General features: G+C 41.4%; 1 protein-coding gene across 2 annotated transcripts in view; it reads left to right on the forward strand.

Annotated features, from left to right (window-relative positions):
* Positions 1-3: 3 nt before the first annotated feature.
* Positions 4-25,442, forward strand: part of LOC126924525 (DE-cadherin) — an 89,185-nt gene continuing 63,746 nt past the window's right edge. For both annotated transcript variants that reach the window (XM_050739116.1, XM_050739117.1), the window contains exon 1: positions 4-588. In XM_050739116.1, the coding sequence (XP_050595073.1) occupies positions 495-588 (94 nt within the window). In that variant the 5' untranslated portion in view covers positions 4-494. The remainder of the gene's footprint in view (positions 589-25,442) is intronic.

Genomic DNA, 25,442 nt, shown 5'->3' on the forward strand with positions numbered 1-25,442 from the left:
TCGGGGCAGGCGAGCAGGCAAGGAAGCAAGCAAGCAAGCAAGCAGGCAGGCAGGCAGGAGGCAGGCAGGCAGCGAGTAAGCTGGAAAGCACAGGGTACCGCGAACGAATCGCGCGTCCTCGTCGTTCAGTCGGGTAGGCGCGTTTCTGCGGCGTCGGTCTTCCGAGGGTAGCGTTCGTTAGTGTTGTCTTTTGGTTTATCGTTTGTTCCTTCGAGTGCAGTGTGTAACGGGTGTTTTGTTCACCGTGTGAAGCGAAGAAACGCAAAGAGGGAAGAGGGGGAAAAGGAAACTAAGGATCATGAGAACCATGTGCACCCGTAGTGATGTACTTTAGTGATCGTTGAAAGTTTTCAGCGATCAAAGAAAGGAATTCGTATTGGTGGTAAACGTACGAGATAGACAAGACGAAAAAGGAGCGACAGCGTGGTTGCTCCGGCCGGAACATCCAGCCAGGAAGCCAAGGGAAAGGACCAACGAGAGAGGAAAAGGGAAACATGTCGCGACAGCATGCTAGCAGGCACGTTATACGGGCCTGGGCGAGGCCTCCGCATCTTTTGCTGTCGTTTCTGCTTCTTTACGGAGCTCTCGGTGAGTAGATCGTGTCTTTCAAAGACTATTATCGTGATGCTTTTCTACCTGTATATACGTGCATGCTCGTACACGTTTGTGTGTGTACACGCAAGAGCGTTTGTAGGAGTAGTACTCGCGTGTGTCGAGAAAACGAGAACGGTGCGTGTGTTTATAACGTTTTGTCCTGCAGCGCATGCGCGGTTATTCGTAGTCCGTCGACGAGGCCAGCCGTGCAATAGGGTGGGGGAAACTGGGGCCTTAGGCCGCGTTCATAAGATAAGTATATCTCTGAGAGGCCTCTCGACGCTTAGAAATAACGTACGAATCGGTATGCGTTTTCTATCCCAATCGCTCGTTTTCTTCCAATAGAGACTACTCGATTAATATAATAATTTCGAAATGTTTAAGCCAAGTCAGGTGAATGTATCTAGATATCAATCTTCTCGTACATTTTTATCCACCGACAGGTTTAGTTAACGAGGGGAATGTCTGGGAACGTGATAAGATGTTGTCGGTTCGCATCGAACGCTCGAACCACGTCTTCTTTCCACTTTCGTAACGCAAAACCAGTAGCAAGGTTCTGTTTTTCTTGGTTGGAGATATCGGGTAGCAAGGTATAGCGTCGACCGATACGAAATGCGTACCCTGAGAAAACTGAGGGAACCAAGTTACACTCGTAGCGATACTTTGATAGAAAGGGTGCGCCTTTGCCCGTGAGAAGCTTCCAATATTTCCTCAACTTCTTTTTTCCTTTTACTACCTTGCGTTCTTTTCAATGAACAACATCCACATATCGCAAGATTGTAAATTTATAACTCTATCGTTTAACAAATCGAAATAACACAATAAGCAAAGAAATAGGATTTTCGACGAATCGATCTCCTGTCGATACGTTATTGCATGTAGCGATGAGACGAGTGGGGAGGTATAATTGAATTTAATTGTAGCAGTGGGAGGAAGCGGAGATGAGATAGAACGCAAATTCTTTTTGTCGAGGTCCATGGAGAGGTCGAGAGAAACACGTTAGCTTTTTATTAAGTTTAATCGATGCTAGATTCGTTTGAACGTGAGATGTCGGGTTGCGCGGCGGCAATCAGGGTCGCGTTCCATTTCGCCGACTTGGCCGCATAAGGATTCGGTTGGAGGAGATTCGAGAGAGGCCTTCGAGGAACCTTACTCGGCGTAATCTTAAACCACTGCCAACCGATTTCAAAGTGCTCTCTTGGTACATTCCTCGGATTTTTCCCTCCTTATTCTCCCCCTTCCATCTCTCTCCTCTCCTCTCTTCTCGTCACCATCTCCTTGTCCCCGTCTGTCAACCCTCTTCTTCTCCTCCCCCACACTTTCTCACTCTAACGTTTCTGCTCTTTTCCTTCTCACGAAAGAATGCAGCTTTAGCTGCAGCAGTAACAGCAACGTCGTCGCGCGCGCCACGCAGTATGGCTTCTCTCTTTTTTTTCCTCTCTCGTTTCCCTACCAGTCCATTTTTTCCGCCTTTGTTGCTCGAGATTCTCAAACACCGTCGTGAACCGTGAACCGAAGTAAACAAGTCGATTCGGATTATGCAAAATGTCAAACGACAAAAACTGATTCGTGAATTACCGACACCGTTGACGCTACCAACGATGCCAACCACCGATGCTCTACCATCCTGTACAGCTTTCACTTTTCCTGTTATTCTTAGCTTTAAGTTTCCGTTGTGCTACTCTGGGAACTAAAAGCACTTTACTAGGCTCGTAGAAAAGGCACGTTTTCACAAAATATAATACATTATATATCAATAAATTATAACGATATATATTATATAGCAATCGATTCTTTTAATGCGTATATTACGAAAATGTCAAAATTATTCTGCGACAGATTATTGTTATTTATTATAAAAATATCCGTGTTTTTCAACGATGACGGATAGATATGTATCGATTGCATTCTAGCCAGTGAAATATCATATGAAGATCGCAAGAGAAAAATATGATAAATTACAGTTTAAAATTCAATATGTGTCATTCAATTTTACATTTATTCAACTTTGGTATTAAATATACATCTTCGTCGTTGTCCCGAACATTTCGAAAATATTGATGTAACACTATGCCACTGGTTTATTATGAAACTTTGTAGATGTATAATCCACATATTTCTAAAAGGATTTGTCACGTTTTTTTCTGTGTATACTCCACATTAAAATATCTACGTAATTTGATATAATAATCGATTCCATTCGTTATTATCAAGAACCGCACTAATAGTTGTATATCCAATAAAAATAAACAAGGGAAATGGAGTTTAGTCGACGTAGATCAATTTCTGGCCAACAAAGGTAGAACGAGATAATTTTCGACGAGTCGATTTTTTCTAATATCTTTAATGCTTGAATTTGAAAATAAATCTAATACGAATATTACTTCGAATAATTCAAAATTGATTATCGATAGTATTTTTCCTATTAAATTAGATAGAAATTAGATACGAACGTGTTGGTTAATTTTAGAATTTTTCATTGTTTATTTTCCCAAGATTTTTCTACTCATTACAGCGAATTGATTGATGTGTAATATATTATGTTTCGTAGAACGTGACTTTGTTAGAAATATCTCAACTATTTTTATGCATAGATCGTAGCAGTGTTTACTAATAAAAAATATCTAAACACTTATATATTTGGAACTTCGATTCAAACTAAATATGAGCTACGTTCGAACAATCGAATAACAGTGTTTTATCTGACAGGCAATTTATTTCGGCCTATCTTATAAAAATCGATATTAAATAGAATAAAAAACGTAACGCTTTATTTTAGTTTCTATTCTTATTTCTCCACCTTCCTTATGAGGGACTGTTCCCAAATTTTCCATCAATCGATTGTCTTGTCACTCGGCACTTGTCATTTGTTTTCATAATCGATCCCCTTCTGTATAATTGCTTAATTAATGAAATATAATAGAATTTATTCAAGCGCTTTTAGTAAATGATTGTTCTACATTTCTAAAAGCTTATGTACATAAATATACTTACATATTACGTATACTCTCTTCATAATAAAAGATTTAAGCGTTATTTATAGATCCCTTTTTATTTTCGTATTTATTTTCATTGATTTGTCCGTACGATGCTTCAATTCCGACTTAGTATCGTTTTCATTGCGATTGTATCGAGGTGATTTCGAAACGGCGCGGGATTTAAATTGGAAAACGTACATAAATATTACATTTAGAATTACGCTAGCTTCTATCGAGTTCCGTTTTGTTCGAGCCTCTGTTCGGCCGAAGGAAGTCTGCGTAAAAACGACTATTTTAAAGAACGTAGTTTCCTTATTTTGTTCTGTCATAGAAGCGCTTTTAAACTAGGTTGAGATTACGTAATGAAAATCCCGCCTTCGACTATCGGACCTTTACGTGCCTATCTAACTGACGAAACGGGTTCGACTGTGTTTTGCATATGTACGTCGCTCTGTGTTCGTACTTTTGCGTTGAAAATCATCGTGTGACGTTTGTACGAAGCAGAATAAGAAGCATTTTAGCTTGAGAAAATTGGCGATTTTCTGAAGAAACTCTGCCAAAGAAGGGAAGGGAATGATCGGGGGATAAAGTAGATTTAGCAATGTAAATAGGCAAAGAATCACGCGATTCGAATGTAACTCTCGGTAGTAGTCAGTTTACCGTCGATTAGATTCGAATCTTCTGAGATTTGTTCATCCTCGACACATTGGTTGGAGAGCCGAAGTTCGTCACTGGTCATCCAGTATGACCGAGATTCCTTTCTCTCGCTACTTTAAAGTGACCGCTGACTTCACACTGGCGTCCTAAAAAAAAAAAAATCATTTGTTGCCGATTATCGAAGAAAGGACCAGTCACTGATGGAAATTACTCGAGCAACTACTCTGCCTGTAACGTGTTAACTGTTAAAACGTTGACTGCAGATGACGCCAACGTGGCGTCACTCGTCTCCGGGATCAACCAGGCTATGACACTACCATACAGTCATCCACGCTCAATGACTCAACATGTTACCGTGAGCACTAGAGATATCTAGATAATAGCGTTCGTAGCTATTTGAACAATGTTCACGAACACGTACAACATGGTCAATTGCCGATGAACAGTAAGCAAACATTTAATAAACAGGGAAAAAATTGTTCACGAACAGCGGTGTAAAGACGCGCCTGTGCGGATTAATAGCGCCAAACGACAATTTTATTTTTAGTTGGTAAATTAAGAAGGTTAGGTTTTTGACTGAAAATAATATATTTGAACGGTAAATGAATGGCGAAGGATGGAGGGTAAAAGGAAATAACTTGCAAGGAGCAACGTGATCGGCGAAGAAAGGACCGGCTGTTCCATGGTACACGAGGAACAATAAAGATGTAGAGAGAAACGAGGGGAATGGGGGGAGGAAGAAAGACGCAGGATCACGGTTGGAAGGAAGGAAAGAAAGGGAGCGAGGACAGCAAGCAAAGAGGAGAGAATCGAGAGGACAAAGAGCGGTGCGTCGGGGTCGCCGGCCGTTTCTCGTAGGTGTGCAGCTTGTACAGGGAACCACCGTGCTTTAGCGATCGCCTAAATTTTTTAACGAATCTCCAATTCCTTCGCATCGACGAATCAGATTGTAAGGTATTAAAAGAGATTATTGTACGCGCGGAGATAAGTGGAAAATATACGATAAAATTTGTTCACAAGAAATGCTTCGTTTCCGATCAAGATAAGGCAAAAAGTTGATCGTAGACGCGTACTAGACCAATTCTTACTTAAACGTGTTCGTACTGCATTTTCTTGAAAATGAAGATACAGATACGTTGCCTCGCTGTGTACATAGAACAAGAGTTTCGGTTTCATGTAATCGCGAAACATTAAATTTTTCGTTTCTGCAATCCACCAAATATTGTTACAGTATATATAATAGCATATTTGCGTATAAATTACGTGGTTATAAAATATATAACCAGATATGCGTATAAAATGTTTGTATCAAATATGCTTATAAAATATCGTAGGAAAAAGTTATATGGAAGTTCGGCATAGTCCAATATGTACTATACTTCATGTACAGTATATACACGCATATACGGTAGTATTCGTAAAAACTCTAGATTCTCTACTTTTCGGAAATTGCTCTCTGAAGACATAGCTACCGCAACATAAGTTGTAAATAAATATTTTTTAAAGACTTTTTTAAAGATTTTGATCAAAGACTCGTCTATGTTATCGCTTATAAAGCGTCTAATTGTTGCGCGTATTATACGGCTAGATTTCTATTCTGGGGGCTTAGAAATCAACGTAAAACCGATTTTGCGACTATGGAGGGCATAAAAAGCAAGATGAGATCGAGGGGACTATTTCTTGACGCGTATTTCCGATCGAAAAATTTCTTGATCGCAGCCTAGTCACCGCTACGATCGATCTACAATCGTTCGATGATACAGTCGCGAAAAATGATTGCATGCTATCGTTAGTAGTCCCTCGATAGTGATAAGCTAAAAATATCGATAGTGATCTGTGATAAAATGGAAACGTCATATACAGGGTGTCTGGTAACATGCGATGTCATTTCCAAGACTCGATTCAACATGTAAAAAAGAACAAAAAATTTCATGATACGCTTTGTTTCATGATATGCAGCGGATTTTGTATTGTAATAAGTATATGATTCAGCTGTATGAGCCCAACTCTCGTCCAATTTCAATTTATTGGATTTTTATTTGCCGCGGATATTTTGAACCGCATTGCGTACGTGTACGCAATTCCTATCGGAAATGTTAAAATACTCCGATACAAAATCGAACAAGTATTTCAACAAATTTCAGAAATATTAGCAGATATCGGAAAGAGTAATCAACAATGATTGGAGTGTAAACAGTGATGCGTGAATGTTTACGTATTTATGGAAAATTTGGTTATACGGAATGTAGGTAATACGCAAGAATATAGGAAATGTCAAGAATAAAATACTCGGAATATTTAGATTTAAGGGACGAACGATTTTTATCTACGTTCTATTCTTTTTCTTTTTTTATTTTAGCGATGGTCATAAAAAGAGAAATGTTCATAAACATCGGTAATCGGATACGGAATAACAGAACGCAAAATTTTGTTATATTCCCTAAACAAAATCAAATGCGAATCCTTTTTCTATACCGAATCGGTCTTTGAAATATTGCCCGTAACGTTACGAGACACCCTGTTGTATAGCTTTCTCGATACTTGCCAACGCTATCTCAGCTTATCATCGTTAAAAAAAAAAAAAAAATGGCGTAAAAAGGTATCGGTGTTGTTTGTCTAGTTACGCTTGCTCGATAAATCGATGCTCGTAAGTACGAAGAATTAAAGAGACAATAAGAGGCATAACGGTAATCCAAATTCCAACTATATACATACATACTTGCTGGAAAAAAAGTTTCGTTCTATTTCATCGTGCCGCGCTTCGTCACTCTTCGTACTTTCTCTCGGATGTCTCCATCGTTCGAGCGTTGATCTGGAAGTGTAGAAGAAAATCACACGTTTGGGAGCCGCGTTGCGCCACTTTGGTTCTCTTGACCTGGTCGTAGCGGACGAACGCGTACATGTTCTTATTCCAATTCGCGTAATATCGTTTGGACGGTGGAACTTTATTTGTCTAAAGCCATTGGGAGCAAACAGTTCGTATACTGGAAGTTCGTATAATAAAAATTGAACGGGTTGTTGCGATAAGAAGGCACCTTCGGTTTCCAATAATTCGGGTAAATCAAAAATCGACGTAAAACCAACTGCAAGTCGATTATTCCTTCAAACATGCTATAAATTAATAAAGTAATAGCGTTAATTAGACGCGGTTCAATCTCACGCCCTGCAAACGATCCTGCAACTCTTACTTTACATTTCCAATTTGGTTTCGCGCGTGGAATAATCTCCTCTCGATTATCTGCTTCTGTCTAGATTAGCTTTCCAATCTCGATTTTTTCGAATATGCAGCCTCTAACGCAATTTCGTTGTTCTTGCTACTCCGTCCCATTTTGAGTCATGGAATCGTCCTGACCTGGCCGATGCCGCGAATTTATGCCCGCGATGTACTCGTATAATAGCAATTCACATTCAGATTAGCTGATTCGATTAGCAGGAGTCCGTGGAATCGGGCAAATTCACGTTTACTTGACAACTCCTCAAACTCGATTTTCTCGAATACGAAGCGACTCAACGCAATTTTATTGTTCCAGACTCTCGTCTCATTTTCGGCTACGCTACATTTTAGTTAATTCGCTGCTCGTCTCGCTCGTACCACGAATTTAGCTTCGCTATGTTTAATAGCCATTCGCATTCAGATTAGCGGATTCAATTGGCAGCAATTCATCGAATTGGACGCAAACTAAATTTTCATTCCTACAAATGGAGTTCCATCGATATAGTTGATTCCTCGTTAGATTATTTCGGTCGGCTTTGATAGGAGGACAAGAGGCAGAAGAAAGGAAAGACGGAAAAAATGGTAAAGAAGAGGAGCAGACGCGCGAAGATCACGCTGTTTCGATGCACGGCCGGCATTAATTCATGTCACCCGTATTATTATCGCCGAATCCGTTCTAATTGGCTCGATTTAGAGGTGGAGGCTATCATGTTTAGAACTGTACTGGCTGGCTGCCGTCCGTCAGAAACGACCGCTCGAACGCGACGATGACGTCCATTCCGAGCGAAATACATTTGCATTTGAAAATCGCTCGGCGTCGACTGACAGTCGTTTATGATGAGCGTGATTCGTGACACGCGCATGCAAGCGATGTGATTCGCGTGTAGATTTTCGGAGCGCGTGTCCCGTTTCCCATTTTCCATTTCCCGTCTAACGATCGATCGTCCTGAGCCGTTGCCTCGTCAAAGCATACAGTATTCTTCGTTCGTTTGATTTTTCTCGTCGTTCCTTTTTCCCCAGAGGAAACAACGAGAAAAGAGGAGATTGCGGCCACAATCGATGCGCGGCTATCAGAGATTATTTCTTTTCGTTGCTTTTTCTTTTCAACCGGGCAATCGTAGAATACGCGTTTAACGTCGCAAGTAGCGAGTAATTAATTTCGATACGCGATATTATATCGAGATTTAGTTGGATAATCGTTGTCGAGCCGCGAGATAACTGTCAACGATAGCGATAAAACGTTGAGTAAGTTTCACTGAAATAGGAACACGTTTGAGTGGAAAACTCGCTCAAACGGTTTGCTTTAAAACGGATTTAACATCTGTCCGCGTTGCTGTTATTCTCGGGAAATGGTTCGCAGTTTGCTTTATTGAAATTTCTTCGCCTTTCTCGTATGTTTGTTCGTTGAACGTTTGATAACCAGATGATACAATTTTGCTGTTGGTATTTAACCAACGTTACGCTCTTGGATTGTTCGCCGCCACAGAAACATTCTGCTTCCATTGTCATCGAGGATATTCTAACCGATCCATCTTTCCAGCTAATCTTCGAGTAAACGTCTCTACAAATTGTCTCTTCCTTGGCGAAGTTTCATCGGCAACTACCCAAAACCGAGCGATAATCAATTCGTAGAACTTGTTGCACGTCGATAGTTTTATCAATTATTCTAACGGGTAATCGACATTTCAAAAAGAAATCCACGTAAAATATGATTCTCGTTATTTAACATTAAAACTATCACACCGGTCAAATTGACCGGTTTTACGATCTTATTTTAAAATTCCTACTTCATGTTATATTTTTGTTCCGCAATGATGTAATGACTTTCGTAACGATAACTAAAAGAATAATACAATGAATTTTATTTCGTTCTTTATGTATTCAAATTGAAAATAATTTTGTATCAAGGCTACTTATACCAATACCAGTGAAAATGACTGGTTCTACAATTTTATAAATGTGCCAACCCTCATTTAGGGACCCCAGATGGATTGATAATACCAAAAATCTACCACATAACATGGAATTGCTTCTGTAAGAAAATAATAAATCGATAAGTATAAAAGTATTCTATTATTACGTATTTTTTTAAAAGACCAGTCATTTCGACCGGTTTTCGCAGAAATAGCTTCGTGTTAATTATCGGTAGTTCTAGCGTTAAATCCAGGTTGTTCGATAATCGATTCTGTAACCCGAAATCAGAATACAAAAATTCACGTCTAATTAGAGCCAAGTTCTTTAAATCTACGACTGTTCCGCGATCAACCGTTTACCTCTCTTTCTGTAACATTATTATTTTAAGAAAGAAATAGCTGCGGAAATCCTGACCAAGTTGAGTCTTACGTCGGTTCGTACTGCAGGGAATTTCCGTTCGATTGAGTTCGAAGAAAAGGTTACGATGGACCGGTCGTAGAAACTCGTAAAACGAATACTTGGCAATGACGCGAAGCCCGTCTTCGGCGTTTTCGTAGCGCGTCTCTTTTATTCCGGACGCGCGTTCCAGAAATTCGTCTGCGAGAACGTAAATGGGATTAGCTCGTTTCGACTAAGATCACGAAGCTGCTATTTCGCAAATGCTCGCGTTATTCCGACGCGATGCTATTACTCTTGCGTGCAATTACCCCGCAACAAGTTACGCTTCAAAAGCGGTTACATTGTCGTAACGTCGCTCCTTTTTCTTAATCTTTCTTGAAAGCAACCGCGTGTACCAGCAACAGAGTACAGCCGGCCTTTGAGCAATGCGGATTTAAGCTATACAGCGCCAGTTCTACGTTGATTCTGTTCATTTTGCGAAGATCCGAATTAATTGGCAATCTGTTTAAAAGAAAGACCGCGACAATTCGCATCGTTTGAAATTGTTCTACCTGATATTTCTACGAAATACAACGTCTAAGGTGTACTCTGTTATAGAATGATTTATCGATCAAATCTCCGCGTGCATTTAAATAACGCGATTATCCAATTATACGTCGTTTTCCTTTTAGTTTCGCGTCGGTTAGCTATTAGAATAACGAATAAAAATATCGACGAGTCCTACGAGATGTTTATCGATCGGCCAATTTCTTCAGCAACGATGTATCCTTTTTTTTTTTTTTTAATAGCTTATGTTAAGATCGTTAGATCAGCGAATCAGAAATGTATTTACGTATCACGTTTTTCTGGATCTTCGTACGAAGATCGCATTAAATCAGGTTTCTCGCGTTTTACAGAGAAACGATTTGAAAATTCAACGCGTTGTCAGGAAATCTGGCATCATCGGTTTCTATCGTTTTATTTGATTTTCGTTCTTCGTATCTACACACGCACACACACTATCGTACCATTGGCTTGTTATCGAATTTCGTAGATTTATCCTGCTACTTCTATTGGTCTTAAGAATCATTCTTCTCAACTATACAACTTTGTTTTAAAATAATCTCTTCTATCGGATAATATCGAAATTAGAAAATAAAAAGAAAAAAAAAGAAAAAAGGAGTTATGGTTGTTTTTTTCCTTTGGTCTTCGTACGGTGTACGATAGGACGAACAATTTCTCATATACAGGATATAAAAAGGTGAAAAATGGTTGGAAGTTTTGGAACAGCCGAATAATAGAGAGGCTAGAAATTGAACGCATACCAACGATGGAATACACGGCTACCGAACGTGTCAAGCATCGTAATTCTGCCTAACGTTTTCCGTGTCGTGTCTCGCCAGCTCGGTGCATCAGGCTCTCCTTACAATTAGTAGATCCATTACTCGGTGTGCTTAGCTGACCTCTTGGCGCCTGGATCAGGCTAGTTTCCCCGGAATATATTACATGACCCACGTATTTCGCGTATCTCGCGTTTAATGAGTAGGAAAACCAAATTCCAGTTGACGGTAATTTATTGGATCAAAAAGGCGGACGCCCGCGCGTGTTTACCAGCGTCTTATTATGTAGCTTATTAGCTGTGCGGCAGTTATTCGTGGCAACGAGTTGCCGGCTCGCGGAGCACAGCCAGCCAGCAAGAGTTCGGTAACTAGAAATTAAAAAGTTGCAACGAGAAAAGAAACTTTTTAAACGAAACCAGCCGCAGATTTGCTGGAGAGTGCTTTGTGCACCTATTAATATCGTGCGATCTCCTGTATCTCGTAATTTCGCGGTCCGCGGCAAACGAACGGGTAATTTCTTCTGCCCCTTGGTTTTCGATTATAATACGATTAATCGGTTTTAGAACTGCGACGCCTGGAAATGAAAAATAGCGACTGCGTCCTGTTCGCTGGTCACCGCGTCGCGGAAACTTTACCCGGGTCCAAACTTCTGCACGGTAATTGTCCGGATTAATAAAAATGGGAAATTCTGTCTCCACTACGTTGTCGGTATAAATTAAGTAATAATCATGGCTGGATATTTGCGCGTATCCATAGTCTTCTGAATGTAGATTTATAAGATGGAATCTAATTAAAGGGTATGGCGTTAGCCGAGTAAAAATGATACACAACGAGTATTATATTTCGATGTTTTACATATATTATGGAAAAATATTCATAGATCGCATAAAAATCAGCAGTCTAATTATGATAATCGTGTTTCACGAGGACAAGAATCAGCAGATACAACGGTATATTGGTAAAAATGTGTTCTACGGCAAACGCTGGAATACTCGAGCGATGTCGATGAGACTGTTGACTCGAGATCTATTGGCTCACCGACCAGCCACTTGTGATCTTATTGTACTTTGACGGGACTTTGTCCCGCATGCGAGATAAACGAAACGAAATGTCGTACGTAAGATCGGTAGGAAACTTTGCGACCGATACTCAACATCGAGAACGTTGCACCCGGTTAGAACGTAACGATTCGCCGTCGTAGGAGTATTCGATGACGCCTACTCGAAGCTCTCGTCTTACTCGACGCCTAACCATGAATATCGCTTGGCTTGCAGAATTCCCACGTCTTTACACTCTTACCGGTCTTCCTCTCGCCAGTTCCCAACTTTTCTACTCTTTTTCCTCCTCCCTTTCTTTCTTCTTTCGAGGCTCTTTGCTCCGCGGGCTCGAGCAAAAATCTGTCTGCTGTTGCCTCGTCGCATTTCCCATTTCTTGATACCGTTGCTAAGATCTCGGCGTTCGAAAGTAAGCGGAAGGTCAGCTCGTGACGTAGAGCTCGCCGTAGTACGCGAGCAGACAGAGTGGGTAGCGTAGTAGTATTCTGCTAAGGCGAAGAACAGAGAACGACGCAACTGGAAATGTAAGGTAACGCGGCCGCGGTGAACGGGCAACGTTGCCGCCGGTATCGGGCTACTTCTTCCAGCTAGACTCTTCGCGAACAATTCGATAGAGCTTGCGTGAGACGATCGTGTCAATATTTCACCGATTCTATATAGCTACATACCATACAACGAATACGAGCGATATTACTTGTGAATTGGCTGATCGATTCAGATTTTTCGAGCATCCGCTACGTAGACGTTGTTACCGGGGTATCGGCACAAGCTCCTTTAACAGTAGAACTACCACAATTTTATTTTAAAATTCCCACTTCGTGTTATATTTTTTTCCGCAATGATGTAATGAATTTTATCTTGTTTTTTATGTATTCAAACTGAAAATAATCGTGTATCAAGGCTACTTATACCAACACCAGTCGAGATGACTGGCATTTGTCAAAGTGTAAAAGGGTGCTGCAATCTGTTTATCGAAGCCCAATTAACCAGTTTCCTCGTTTCGTACAACTTGCCATACGTTTTTTAAATTTATACTGCGTATCATTCGATACGACGATATCAGTTTTCAGGAAAATTCCGGATCCATCGCTGGATGCTAACACTTGAAATACCACGGCAGTCAAAATGACTGGCTCTAGAATTTTATAAATAGGTCAACCCTCATTTAGGGATCCCAGATGGATTGACCAGTCATTTCGATTGGTTTTGGTAGAAACAGCTTCGCGTTAACTATCGGTAGTTCTGGTGTTAAGAGTATCGCGCGATTAATTCGCTACTTCGCATACACGTTCCACGTGAGCACGACTGTTAGTTACTCTTGAAGATTGACCTAATCTTTTTGACGCAACCTGTATATACCCGCGTACACCAGCTGTATTATTTAATCCTGCGCCGGCATAATGACTCGCCGAGTTCCGGACGAAATTTTCATTGTTTAATTTCACCGAAACGAAGGTGTCAGACACTGCGGTTGTCGCGGATAAAAAAAAGCTAACGCCTACAAAGCTTGTCTGCTCCAATACTGTTTACTCGGTTCAATTCTGTTCTGAATACTACGAAGGTAAAACGAGCACTCTGTGCCTTCGGCAAGCCGATTTGCCAGGTTCTAGACTCTTGGTAAGTGACGCTGTTACAAAAATCCTGCTCTGTAAATATTCGCTATATCTGACAACTTTCTTACATTTTTAATAAATTACTCTCTACGACGTTTCAAATTAATTCTTCTAAATTATCTACGATTCTATCTTTCAAAATAGTGTCTCATATTCCAATAATAAATAATCCACTCGAAGATATGATTAAACAGAAGTAGATTTTGTACAAATTGATTTATATTTTTGCGAATAGTCGCAGTCCTACGTTTTTAATATTTGCTTACTACGAGACTGTGCACGTTCGGACAAATTCCCATTTTCCGTTTAAACATTTAGCTAAAGTATCATTTCTATAGTAAATTAGGGATTGTAAGCACGGAATTGCTTCAGATTGTTTTAAAGGCCAGAACAATAAGAAATCAGGCCATGGAATGAAAGAGCCGTTATGCAGGCCGCGTTAGTGAAAAATCATAATGCCGGCGGCGGGTTAAATTGTATAAATCTTTAATAACTTTATACTACGGTTACGTTTTGTACTTCCGTTTTTGCGTTCCTCTCTATTGCCTTGGCTTCCTATTTAGTTTCCTTTACTTTCGTTTCGTTCGTACGCTTCCAGAGTTCGCTCGGTGCCTCTATACAAATAGAAATCGCCACTTATTCCCCGTCTCGATTTGCCTCGGCTCGACGTCACCGGTGCTCCGTTTTCACGCGTTTCGCATCAGTGGCTGCTTCGTTCACAAACCTTTCTATGCTTATTCGAAAGACGAAAGACGTTCGTCGAGAACGGACCAAGCCTCTGTGTTGGCAACAGTGGAGAGGATTGTACGGTTCTGTACGAGAGCGCACGTTTGTATCGCGCGGAGACTAAGTGTCGCGTGCAGGGAGGAGAAGAAAAGAAGGAGACGATGATGAAAAAGCCGGTTGTGCAGGGTATGCGGTTACCGTAGAATGCGACTCGCTTTAGACGCGCGATCTTCATGCACGCGTTTATCCGTTGCGTTTCATACGTGCGAAAACGAGCGAGAGGAGGATAAAGAAGGATGGACGATATCGACCTTCCTTCCTTCCTTCCTTCCTTCTTTCTTCCCTTCGTTTCCCCTTTTGCTTTTATTCTCACGTTTGACGAATCGACATTTACACGTTTCTTGCCTTGCTTTTCCTATCCCGTGACCCTATGATAATGGCGTTTTCCCCTCGAGCAAGTGGAAATCTAGCGCGCCAGCAAAATAAATACGTTCGTTACCGCGGAGAATTGAAATAAACCGTCCGTCGTAGATCAACTTTCGCGTCTCGTATTTTTGTACAATAAGATGGAAATAGCTGACAGCGACCTTTTCTTCGGGCTAGTGTTTATATTCGATTTTAGCCGAATTGTTGGCAGAATGTTACGACGTTCGTACGTGGTTTTACGTGAGCTTTACGTGGGCTAATAATTTTGTACAGGTTCTTAGCTACTACTTTTGCCTGATTACACCGTTCAATCTAGCTTTGTACAGGTTCTACCGTGTAACGCAATATGCCACGATATACTTTCCTTCTGAACAATAACTGTCCGAGAATGGTTTATGTTTTTAATAACACGTGTCGGCTTATATATCAAAATATTCGCGTGTATCGCAGCGTGCAATTAAATGCGAATTAATTTTTAAGCATACTGTTATTTCTTTATTCAGAGGTAGCATCGCAATAGCTATTATTTTATTCTCTGGATAAATCTATCACACCGTTTTGAGCCAAAAAAACCTTTTCTATTTTTTTTTTTTTTATTTCTTAATATTCACAATTTGTCCATTTTGTGACATTAGGTCGAATTTCTTAGTAGTTATATTATCATGTAGGTGGCTACCCCCAGCGGGGTACCATCCTCGCGTTTGCTAGGTTATATCCTTTGTGAGGTCTGCTGGGTGCTTGCTTTTTAGCCTTCTGTCCATGTTTAAGGTGTTGAACGTTTCCGCAGCTAGCCGGTTTGGGTGTGTTGCTATTCTTCTTGCTTTGTATAAAGAAAAACTTTATTGCACATTCTTACATAGACTAGGGATAAAAACAAAGGAACATCTTAAACCTATCGATTAAATCTATCGATTGTATCTAGAACTATCGTCTAGTTACTATTTCTGGTAACTAACGGATCTGCACATAGATGGCGAGCACGAACTCACGTTGTCATTTTCAACAAATACCACAGCTTGAAAATTCTAGTTGGCGCGAGTCAAGTTTTGAAAATTCCAAACTATCGTCCCATTAGTTGCCTAACTGATTAAATCAATCCTATGATTTGAAGAATTACGAAGTTTCAATAATTATTTTATACGAAACAACGGTGGACAAATTTAGGTTAGTGTTTGGCCAACAACTTGACAACGTCTCCTTCGAAGACTGCGAACTGCAAGTGCATAAATACGTACATAAAGCAAATACATAAATATGTAACAAAGATAAAGTTCGCATTGCCACTGCATACGAATCTTTATATCGATTACTCGCTACAGACATTTCTTGAAATGTCAAAGTGTAATGGATTCGCGCGTTTCCTTCGATACAGTGTACCACCGCTATCGCCCCAGCGCCTTAGCAACGTTTCTTCGACTCGCATGCTGTCCCCGTACATCTTCAAGACTATTATTCTACCCCCATCGTTCGTTTATTCAAAGCGAGTGGTAGGAAAGAAAAGGCGATTAAAGCGCTGCAGCATGATACTCACGGCACAACACACACTCTACACCGAAGAAGAGAAGAGACGTTTGTGTAAGACGCGGCGAAGGCAGCAAGGGGAAGTGGACGAGGCGAGCGCCGTGCTTTTCGAGCTCGTTTCTTCTGACAGTCGAGGCGAACGAATTTCCTGTCCCCGATGAAAGGCCCTCTCGATTACACGATGACTAATCCAGGAAGGCAAGAGGCGATTCATCGATGCGTTTGAGATCGCCGTCGTCGTTACTTGCTCTGGCTGTGTGGCTGTGGCGCCATCGCACGCGTCATCGGACGTTATTTCACGAGCGTATCTACGATTTCTCTGAAAAAACCGCTGACAAGAAAAGGGGGTCCGTTTATGGAAGACAGCGAATATTAATAGTCGAACGATTAGGGACGCGGCACTAACGTCGAGCGGCTATTGATTGTTAATGCACGATATTACGTATTTACGTTTTGCCTCTTTGCTTCCAAGCATATTAAATTTTCCTGCTAAAGCGTAACAACAATAACGTTTTGTTAATTCCGGATATGAAATTTACGAGATTCCTGGATATGAAACGTTCGAAACGTCCGGTTATTATGATATTAATGCTTCGGGGTGAAAAGGAAAGCGAAGGTAAGGACGAAGAAGAAAGAGAGAATCGGTGTTTTACTTCTTCTAGTCGTAAAAAAAAATTCATTCTATTTTGCGTGGAATTAAAAGGAAAGAAAAGGACGCGAGAAAATTGTAACTCGCTTCGTTATCAGATTAAACGGATAACTTAGAGGATCGTAACGAGTGAACGCGCGACGTACGAAAGTTTTTCCAATTTTCCTGTCTATCATTATAAATCTAAAAACTAAGTGATTGCGCATTTTGTCATTAACACCTAATAACAAAATGCGCGATCACTTAGTTGCCAACCCAATATATCGAACAACGTCGATAGTTCGTCTCTTAATCACAGATTGCGTTAACTCGCTTTCGTCGCCGTGTTGCAATAGCAGCGAAGGATAAAGGCAACGAAGAAAACAGCAAGCTGTTGAAATCGTCAAATTTCCCTTGATATCGTATCGCTACAACCGTTCGTCATGACGACCGTTAACAGGTGTTGGGAACGTTTTTTCAAGAATCACAACCGTTTGTTCCCCTCGATCGAACGTAAATTTCCTGGTTTTACGGTTCTTCCCGCCTCTTTTGTTGTCGTCTCCGCTAACAATGGTGGCACTAAATTTCTTTCGAATCCGAGCTACTTCAATTTGCTCTCACGCGACAATACCGATAAGAGTCTTCGAGCTTCGTGTTTCTACGATAGGGTTATTTGAAACCTGTTAAAACTGCACTGTTTCAAGCAGTATCGCTTTACTTCTTTGAAAAAGAAGCATACGCGTAACGCGAGAAACGAAATTCTGTTTGCATTCGATTCTATTTTCATTCATATTTGCGATATGCGCACTTTCCACATAAATAAACAGTTTTATGTAATAGACACAACGAAACAAATACGAATATAACACGAAACAGCATTCTTTCGGTTTATTTTATTTTATTTATTGGTTTATTTGTTTCGAGTGGCGTTCTTTTGCGATTTGCAGCCCTATTTTCCAATTTAATTTCTTATAGATTACGGTAATGCTCGTGGCACTGTACGCTAATAGAAGCTCTATGATCGATATAAATAGTGTCACCATTCAAACATTAGATAACGCAAAAGGAAATTTGAAACGAACGATACTGTAGACGAATATTTCTTTCATTGCATTTGTTTTATTTATGTATTTCTTTCTATTATTAACATAATGTAATACATGTATAGCGGATACACAAAGAACGTGATATCTATTTTGTGCCGTGGATCTCTAATTAAACCAGTCGCCAGATTCCACGCTCTGTACTGCGTGAATTAAAGAAACAAAAGTGGCGAAATTCAGTTTTCCAGTTGCACTAGAACGCAATGGATTAAACTTAGTCGACATTCGTTTACCTTTATACGAACTTATCACAGGCGGCTCATTATTAGCCAATTAATGTTGCTTTTTTATCTGAAAGAATTTTTCTGAAAGAAAGCAAGGGAAGATCCCTTCAAAGAGAAAGCCAAGACCACGGTCGAAACACGCCGCTTGAAACGAAAATACGATAAAATAAAGAGTTTCAATAGGAACGTACAAATTTGCGTCAATTAATCAAATGTAAATTATAATTTATACCGCTGTGTACTATCGTATCAATGATATCTTATCGATACGCGTATCGAAATATAGTTCCTTCTCTATTTACGCGATCAGTTCACATTGGCCCGCAAATGACGCACGTCGAACAAATAATCGATCATATTTTGATGTCACCGATAAGAGGACCTCCGGTCGAAGTTTGCAACAGCGAATAACGTTGTTCGACTCGGAATAAACTGGGAAATTATCGAGCGAGTTTACGCGCGCAGAGTCGAAGGACAAATGAAAACGCCTTGCTGAAAAAGAAATACATATTTGGCCATAATATCGGCGCCTTTTTTCGTCGTTCTCGGTTCTGGAACGGTTGTTTCTTTGCAAGCAAAGGCGTACAAACTCGCACCGGTATCGTCGTGTTTCGTTTCTCCAAATGTTTCCGTCCGTACGTGCTAACACGTACCGCGTGTTTAGAACGTAGACGTGGCTCGCACCTCTAACGAACCGTTCCGCGAGAATTCAGTATTTTGTCTCACACTTTTTAACACGTTTTTCTACGCTCGAATCGCATTTCTCTCTCTCTCCCTCTTTCTGGGTTGGTCCAGTTATGTACTTGACAGCTCGATGCACGAAGCTAGCTATTTCCAGTTGCGAACGAGAAACTCGGCTAAAAATGGAAAACACAGCGAGTCTAGCTTCCGAACGCGTGATTTTTGCAAATACGACGGTACATTTAGAAGAAGATCGATTTACGCCTCAAAGTTAAAAAGACCTCCGCGTTAAAATGTGGCAGATCGTTGACCTCTCGGAAGTCATCAACTGCATTTGATTTCATTATCAAACGGATCGCCTACTTGCGTAATTTCGTCTATATTTGAAAGGATGTCGCGAACGACGATAAATGCCAAGATGAATTTCGAAAAAGCCATAGCTGGTAGCATGGTCGTTTCTCCGCGTTCTCCGATTTACCAAGTCGACCGATGAAGCTTCCGAATGGCGCGTTTCTCGTTCCCGGCTCCTTGCTCTCCTACGACGTTTAAAAAACCAACTCGGACGAGATAACAGCCGACAATTTCAAGATGTGAACCTCCGTCGATAAGGCGTTTAGCCGGCGCCCTTCCTGCATCTACGAAAGAACACGCATGCACGATAGGAGGATTTAATCTCCGAAAGGTATTTAGGGCGACGAGAAGAAGGAAAAAGAAGGGACGACGTCGCGCCGGATTATTTTTAGACGTTCCTAAAATAATGGGAAATTATCGTTGAGAAGGAAGGAACCAGATGTCCGTGTTGTTGCAGTAAACTAAATGCAGCGAGCCTTCGCTCGAGATGTTAATGGTAAATCGATACTCGTGGCAGCGGTTTCAGCTAGCGTTACACCTCGACGTGTATTAGCGAGCAAGGTACAGCGAGAAAAGCCAAGGTAGTTCCGTTAGATTCGCGGTGATTCGTTGGCGGATGCTAACCCATCCGGCAGATGTTCTCTCGAACGTTATCACTACGGTGTATGTGTTTCTTTTGCCATCGCATCGTTTCGATACGCTTTACCGACGCTCAGCCTTTCCAAGAATCGCGTTGGTCGAGTTATCATCGATGAAAGTTCGCCTTCCTCGAAATACCCGAGTACGTTCGACAGTTTATCTTTTTATCGTGCAGCGGAGTACGAGAATCGTAATTCGAGGTGTGTACACGGAAACGTACGATACAAACGTAGGATAAAAATCGCGCGAGTTTGTTTCCGTACGCGAGATGCTTTGCATAATTGGTAATTAGCAATTGGCAGTCGAAGAATAGTACGCACAGCGGTAGTACATTTCGTTTGATTCTAGAAAGAAACTCGGGTCCTCTCTGCTTAACGTTTTATTATCTCCTTGCTTCTTCTATCGAAGATAAGCAGCGTACCATTGAATACTATAATGATACAAAGTGGAAACTGAAATAGAAGCGAGACGTCTAAATATCTTGTTCGATTTTAACGACGCGAGAAATATTTAAAAGAGGAGGTTTGTAAGGATGAATACAAGGAGAGGAAAAGAGGTTTTTAAAATGAAGGCCACCGGTATTCTCCGTAACTCATTCACGCTCAATGTTCTTCATTCTGATCCGAAATTCATTGAGAGACGAGCGACGAATGAGGAAGGAGAGGCAATTGACGATTCCAAGAAGCCACCTACCCGGATAGTTGCGAAGATAACAACCCAGCTGCGGCTAAGCGGGTACTGCACTGTATCGTGTAATACTATGCGCTATTAAATGATAATAATGAAATTCGATCGAATTTTCCCGGGTGAATCCTCGATATCGGCGCGGAGAATGGCAGACGTGCCATTTCGTTCGAAGCCCTGCCGTTTCTGACCGATAATGGTGTACCCGTCTTTTCACTTATCTGTTCGACGTTATGTTCATGGCAGTTGGTTCGTTCGAATCCCACGTATTTATTAATAGATTACTCAACGAGGCTTTACTCAACCACGCACGCATCAGCGTGTGCGTGCACTCGTGAGAGATAGCCACGTTTGCCTTGATAACGAAACGTATCAACGAACGGCCGAACGGAATGGATGCGTAATAGGTCGGTTCGTGGAACTTAGCTTCGGAGCTGACTCACACGCGTTACTTACCTGCGGCGAGCCGATGACGTCACCGACATTCTTGTCGGTCTTGTCACGCGTACGATCGTTAAGCTCTTGTACGAGTTCCTTCGCCCGCCTCTCTCCAGTACTATGCATACGGATTCTCGAATGCGCCTCGTCGTACTCCGTTCGAACGAACAAAGAAAACCAGTACCTTCGTCACGTGTTTCGTTCCTCGCCGTTTCAGCGTCGTTTCGACTCCAATCGACCATTCGAACAAAATCTCTCTTCTCCTTTTTCGGTCCAGCCTCTCGTCCGAGACAGCAGGCCGGTCCTCGCGCGGCTGGTCCAAGGTCCGAGCGGAATTCGAAACTATTTCACCGCTGGAAAATACGCGATCGCTTCGTCGACTCGCTCGCAAGAAGGACGTGGAACGAGTGCGATCGATCGATCGAGATAACGGTGAAATCTAAACGATAAGAGCGCAATCTGTGCGAAGCAAATGTGTTGTGCTCGTCGTAACGCGCGTCATCCGACCTGCGATCTCAACGAGGCGGTATTGTTTTAACGAGGAACGATGTTGGCTTAAGCCGCGGAAACTCGAGGATCGATCGACTGCTCCGATTCATCGTTTCTCAAACGTAAACGAATTCTTCAATTGCGCGGAATCGAACGATCTCACCCGCAGAAAATCGACCGTGACGATCGTGAAAAGGGACGCGCCGATCGAACAGGCGGAGACGCGACGTGCCATGCTTCTGTTACGGACTGCGCGCCTGTATTCTTTCGATTCGGTAACGAACATCGATCGGCAAACAGACGCTGTATCGAGTCGAAATCTTGCCTGAAAAAACATTCGTGTCGCGTCGCATGGGTGCTGCTTTTTCAGCGGTGATCGTTTATTGGAACGGTTGTTGGATTGCCTCGAATAACCAAACTCCAATGGAATGCAATGGCCTGTGATCGGACTGGCAAAGTACATATAGGCTGAGGCAAGATATAGATAACGAGATCGTAAAGTACATAACTCGCGGAGAATCGGTATCGATCGATGTCGCCGTATTCGGAGCAAATGCTATTCAATTTTCTAAAAGTCTCTCCGTCTTATTATTTACCGATCCTAATGCAAACTACGCAACAACCTGTCGTTTCTCTTCGTAAGTAAATAATTAACCTTTAGAAATTGAATTTGTCTTTTTTTGATAGAATTTGGCGAATATTTGGAATAAGTGCCTGAAACGCATTTTCGGAAAAGCTGTTTTTAAGTTACCTTGTATTCGGTGTACTGCGATGAATTTCTGCCGTGGCTTGGACCCTTATTCCCTTGGAACAACCAACAAACAGCCAAAGGCCGTAGTGATTTATTTTATGTCAGTATCTATTACAATGTAGCAAAGTAATTAAGGAAGACAATAAACTCCTACTTCTAAACTGTGCTTTAGATCCCTCTTCCATAAATTTAAAACACCTAACGCGTACCTTCTGATGAAATATTTACAAGCTGTGCGTACTAAAACGATCAACACGGACTGTACAACCATACTTTACCGTTAATTGGCCAAAATTTACTACAGACCCTTGTTCGAAGTTTTCATTGAATTTCAAATGTATTGATTCCTGCAGAAAGCCTCTTTTAAGTCGTTTTCGTTTCTCGAATCTCTGTTATTCGAAGAGACGAGGCAGAACCTGTCAAACTCGAAGATCTTAGCTGTTGCTTGGAAATTGACCGAGATTCCATCGTACGTACTGCAATTTCCAGTCGGTCGAAAGCTGATTAATTTTTTCGTCCGATTATGCAAAGTGGAGATTGATTTTTAGACCACACTGTATATAGATTGGTTACGCTGTTATTTATTCCACGTGTATACAGCGCTTACGCTGCTACAGATACGTATAAATAAATCGGTTCGAAATAAACGTCGGAAAGAATCCGCATTTAATCGAAATCGCGTTTTTCCATGGAGCGCTGTACATATTTATGGACGTGCGTGTACAGCTTTTACAGTGCGTCCGAACTATGCACGGAACTACAGTTACGATCGAGAGAAAGTTCGAAGAGAAAAATGAGGAAAACGGTGTAATTTTACGAATCTGAATTATAATCGGCAAGAAAAATGTGTGCGTAATATAATTACGTGTCTTACAATAAGCGAGCGTTTAGTAAAGATAAAATATTTGACACGAATTTTACTTATATTTGTATAGAGTGTAACAGAACACGTGGGACTCGCTTCGACAGCTGATTGTACGTTTAGAACCAACGAAGGAGAAAGTTCATACAAACATATGTATGTCCTATCTGTCTTCGTTTATGAGATATAATCTGTTTTCATTTTGCGTTATCTAATTACCTTTACCGAAGATGATGAAAATGACATTTCAAGGTAACTCTGCGGACGTCTTGTCATGCATCCGGTTACGTTCCGAATGGTTGCCGTTGTTTGACGAATTTGTCGAGAAGCTTAAAAGATAGAGACAAAGTGGAGTTTGCTCTGTTTCCAAAATTCATTTTCAAAACACGTTTGTCCGAACCTTTCTCGTTGTTTTTGCATACCGTACAACCAGTTGTTGAAATGGATGTCACATGTTCTGTTACACCTTGCGTGTTCGGGTATCAATTTTAACCAGTCAGTCGTTTTCGACGAGTAAACTAATAAAATTAAAAAATAAAACAGTCGTTTCATTACAACCTAATTTCATATTATAAGAGCCACGCATGCTCCGCGTTTGACGAGTATACTCGTCGTCGTCGCTTATACGTTTGCGACACACTAGTTCTAGGTACACACTTTTCAAAGTTTTCAAACAGGTCGCAACTGGTTAAGTTAACAGAAATTTGAAGCTTTCTTCTGTCCGCCGTCGTAGTTGGAGAAACACAGCAGTGGCGAGCAAAGAAGCGGCGGCCGTTGCTGCGCTTACTCACCTGTAGCGTGTGCGTCGCGTTCGATCCGGTTGCTTCCCATCGACCGACCAAACGATGAAAATTAAACGTAGAACCGAGGGAAGAGAGGAGTCACGAGATAGTTGGCGCGCTTCGTTTCTCGCGGCTTCTCGACCGATAGCCCCTTGGCCGATGCTCGTAGGGGAGTTGCTACGCTTAATTGTCCCTTGGTCCCTCGGCGCAACGTGAGAACGAGGAATACAAAGGGCTCGGCGTTTGTTCGTGAGAAACGCGTTCGATGCACCGCTTTTGTTGGCTTCGAGCCGTACGACTCGCGTGGTCGTCGTCGGTGACCTCGTTAACGTCGCCAGCCCGGTGCATCGGACTCTCGAACCGAAGATCGTTCGGCTCGTTTGTATTCTACGTCCCTTTTCTCGTCTTTATTTTTGCGCCGCGTTATAGCGGTAGAAGTTGGCCGTTTACCGAAAACAAAGCTTTTACTGTTATAACGCACCGACGACCGGCAGCATACCTGGTCGGTGACAAACGAAAAATTCAGGTTTACGAACGCGTGTTCAGGTATTGAGCGAAGGAGAAACTAGGAATCGCGAAGAAACTGACTAGACGTGCTATCTTAAATTTTCCAGACTGCATGCACAGTGAAATATTTATTTGAGGTTCCTCGTTGCACATTTCGAGTAAACGCACAGTCACGCGGTATTGCGCGGTTAATTCGTTGCGCGTTTTATCGAAACCGTGTTACAACAGGATTGTCGCAATTTTTCCGCTGTGTTACATCGAAGCTATGTTTTCAGAGCACCGTGCTGTAACAGGCACCTCAGCAGTACGTTATACACTGGTAGTGTTAGGAAATAATGGTTAAATATTTTTAATTGCACGAAGAGAAACAAAGACGTCGATGATAAGTAGATCGTTTCACCCAAGGAAGATTTCATTGCTAACAGAGGAAAACTCTCGCTTAACACTTTGACTGCCACGTTGGTCATGTATGATGGTCATATTTTCCTGTGACATCGCGGTGGTCATTGATGACCGGAGCGCTTCAACTTGTTACGATTGTAAAAATTGAATGAAGATTGACAGTTAGGGCATTTTGAATATAACCGATAAATAGAAGATACTTTGAAATAAAAAGTGCCCCATTGAACGATTAAACATTTTTATTAGAACATCGATAAAAAAGAAATGAGAACAAGTCTCGCATCTAACGGTGCACTGTGTTTGCATCCATATCTTTGAGGGCTGATCTACGAATATTATCGTAAACACAGCTTAGAAAATAATCGTAAATGCTGCTTTATAATCGTATAATTGAAGTTGGAAGTGTGCACATACCTTGCTATTATATATAGAATGAGCAAATACCGTTTACCAATATCTTCTGCGCGTTTCAACGATATATTCTG

This window comes from Bombus affinis, chromosome 14 (assembly GCF_024516045.1).
Source record: "Bombus affinis isolate iyBomAffi1 chromosome 14, iyBomAffi1.2, whole genome shotgun sequence".
In the NCBI taxonomy this organism is placed as follows: Eukaryota; Metazoa; Arthropoda; class Insecta; order Hymenoptera; family Apidae; genus Bombus; species Bombus affinis.